At 49.4% G+C, this 2,970-nt stretch overlaps 1 protein-coding gene across 1 annotated transcript in view; it reads right to left on the reverse strand.

Annotated features, from left to right (window-relative positions):
* LOC104387040 (schwannomin-interacting protein 1) overlaps window positions 1–2,970 on the reverse strand; it is a 13,425-nt gene that overhangs the window by 3,290 nt on the left and 7,165 nt on the right. The window contains exons 4-6 of the mRNA XM_009995727.1: window positions 2,435–2,632; window positions 1,782–1,905; window positions 552–645 (exon numbers count right to left, since the gene is read on the reverse strand). Coding sequence (XP_009994029.1) covers window positions 552–645; window positions 1,782–1,905; window positions 2,435–2,632 — 416 coding nt within the window. The remainder of the gene's footprint in view (window positions 1–551; window positions 646–1,781; window positions 1,906–2,434; window positions 2,633–2,970) is intronic.

Genomic DNA, 2,970 nt, shown 5'->3' on the forward strand with positions numbered 1-2,970 from the left:
CCCCTGTGCTGACAACAACCAGAATCACCTCTTCCAGCTTCTTTTCTGCAAAGATGTCAATGCCTCTAAATGTTTCTGCAGCACATGGCTTGTTATGCCAAAGGAAAATGCCTCTTAAGCCTTGATGTCCAGGAGGTGGAGCCCTTCAGGAAACCCACCTGTACTCTGCAAGGCCTTCTGCTCTATTGGCTGCTCAACACCATTAATATTTAAGAGACTCAAAATTCCTCCTGTCAGTCAAGTTCTCCTGATGATGGAAGCAGATTGGGTCCTGGGACATCCTTCCCAGGCTTTTTTTCAGGCTTTGGGAACAGCAGCTCAAGAGCAGGGCACCAACACCTGCATGTGGGGAGCTCTGGAAAGCTCCCCAAGAGTTCCCAGAACCCGAGCGCCTTGGTTTCTTATTTTAGAGGAGAGAGCAGTGCTCTGCTCTTACCCTGGATGGCAAAAGCTTCAGTACTGAAATTCTGCTCAAAGAAAAGCCCTACGTGCTGCTGATGGGGAGATGGGACATGTGAGGAGGGAGAAATACCCCACGGAGCCTCACTCACCTGGTCAGGTCCTCGATGTCCACCAGCATGGCATCCTGCTCCGTGTGCAGCTCGTCCCGGATGAGCAGCAGCTGCACCAGCTCCTCGTTCAAGCCTGGAGCCAGGGAGAAGGCAAGAACAAAAAATCAAGATGGGTTTCTCTGTGCTTGGAGTTCTGCTGGTTCAGCTTCTGCTCACTCGTGGGCAACAACCCTGAGCAAGAACCAGGCTGCAGAAAGTGGCTGAGCCGCTCTCGCCCGGGCAGCTTTGTTTAAGGTTTATCTTTGTTTAGGGTTTTTTTTAAGGTTTTTTTAAGGTTTAAATTTTTGATTCCCTGCAGCAACACACAACACGTTGCCCACCCATCCTGGTTTGGGGTGACTGTCCAAGCTGGCCTCTCTGCTCAATGTTGGTAGTGTTGGATTCTTGCTCAGGGTTATGCCAAAGAGTGAGGACAAAGAAGAAAACAAAAAGGACCATGTGAAAAATGAACCTGCTGGCACGGGCTCCCCAGAAAGCTCCACCTGAAAACTCCCTCCAGAGCTGCTTTATAAACTGCTTAAATACAGTTATACTGGTTTAACACCTCATCAGTTTGGGAAACCAGCTCCAGCATTCATGACCTGAACACCTGTGCTTCCATACTTGGGTGCTTTCTAAACTCAGGCAAACTAATGAGCATTTGGGTTTGGGCTTTTGCAGCCACAAAGAACAAATCACAACGGGGAGGCACAGCTCTGCATCCCTGACAAGGCTCCTTCCAGAAGAAATTGCAAGTAACCACTGTCAGGAAGGAAGAAGCAGCCCAGCAACCCCCAGTCAAGCCTTTTTTTGACCAACAACCACCAGATAAGTTTACTCCCAACATTGTTAATTCATTAATTGGAAGATGGACATTCCTTGTGGGGGAAAAAAAACACCCTAGATATTTTGGAGAGAGCAAAGACAGATGAAGTGGTGGGACATTGACCCTGAGGGCAAATGCAAGGACACACAGAACATATTGAAATGCTGCAAGACTGGATTGACCCCAGGGTTTTTGCTAAACTGGAGGGTTTCTCCACTTATGGATGGTTTTGATGCCATGGCAGAGCATCACATGGAGAGAGATCTCCATCTCCAGCTTCTGTGGTGTCCCTCTTCCTTGGATTAGTTTTATTCTACATTTATCAACAGTTCTATGTGCCTCCTGGAGAACTGCTCTCAATGAAATGGGACATGCCAAAGGACAATTAAACAAGGATCACTTACTTTCTATCTGTGAGTGGAGATCATTGACTATCACTTGTAGCTGCCCAATAGTCATGTCTCTTAGGTCAGTGGGTTTTAAACTTCTCTTCATCAGGCATTCACTAATATGAGGCATATGTGGCAGCTGAAAAGAAATGGCCAACTCCTTAATTTTTCTTTACCCAAGCACTTTTATTCCTGAAGAGCAGCAGTTTGCTCTGCAGGCCTCCCCCTCTCACAAGCTGCACTGAGAACACCAACACAAGCTGAAGCAGCTATGCAACACCTGACCCAGGCCTTCTGCCAGCATCAGTGGTGGAGTGATGCAAGGGGAGCCAAGGGCATTGTACCAAGGCAGGAGTGCTCCAGGAGGGGACAGGATGGGCTGGGCTGAGCAGACTATGCCTTAAGGGTGAGCAGCATCATGCCAGCCTCAAGGCAGCACCAACCTCCACACTTCATCATCTCGTTCCCTGCACCCATCGCCCTCCCATCACGCCCCCACAAGAAGGCTCATGTCAACCCTTCAACTGCTGACAGCCAGTCCCTAACTCCACAGCTCCTCTGCACATCTACAAGCCCCAGAAGCAGGCACCTCCAGCTGCTGTGTGTGTCTCAACAGGGAAAAGCAAAGAGCAAAAAGGGCTGGAATTACCCCCCTGGTCCCCACTTACAAGATCCGCTACCGGCGACTTCTTCCTGTTCTGCTTTTCCACCTCCACCTGCATTTTGGCCATGGGCTTTGCCATAGCCAAGGCCATTTTGGCTTCAGCTTGGAGTTTCTTTTGCCTGGTGAGGAAATCCATGTCGTCGAGGGACTCTGACTCCTCCTCTGTTGTGTCTCTGTCGGAGTAGGACGAGCTCTGCTTGCTCTGGGGGAGCAGAAACGCAGCGGTTACAGCCCCATCACCCCCAGCTCTGCCCAGGGAGCTCTGTCAGCTCAACACATCTCTCTGCACTTCCAAGAGGCATCACTTCTACTGAAAAGGTGAAGAGCACAGATCTCTTTTCTTTTTTTAATTATTTTAATCCACTGGACTTCCTTTAAAAATCAGAGTAATTCTGAGATAGGCCCCTTGGACTACTAGTAGCAACTCCTGCACTTCAAATGGGAAGAGCAGCCAAGCAGATGGGTAGGTGCTGAAGGGACAAAGTGGTTAAGCTGGAGGGGAACGTTTGGGGCCATGGTGCCATGTTCCCCTAGGGAAAG

The sequence above is a fragment of the Chaetura pelagica genome, unplaced genomic scaffold (genome assembly GCF_000747805.2).
Source record: "Chaetura pelagica isolate M959 unplaced genomic scaffold, ChaPel_1.0 scaffold394, whole genome shotgun sequence".
NCBI lineage: Eukaryota > Metazoa > Chordata > Aves > Apodiformes > Apodidae > Chaetura > Chaetura pelagica.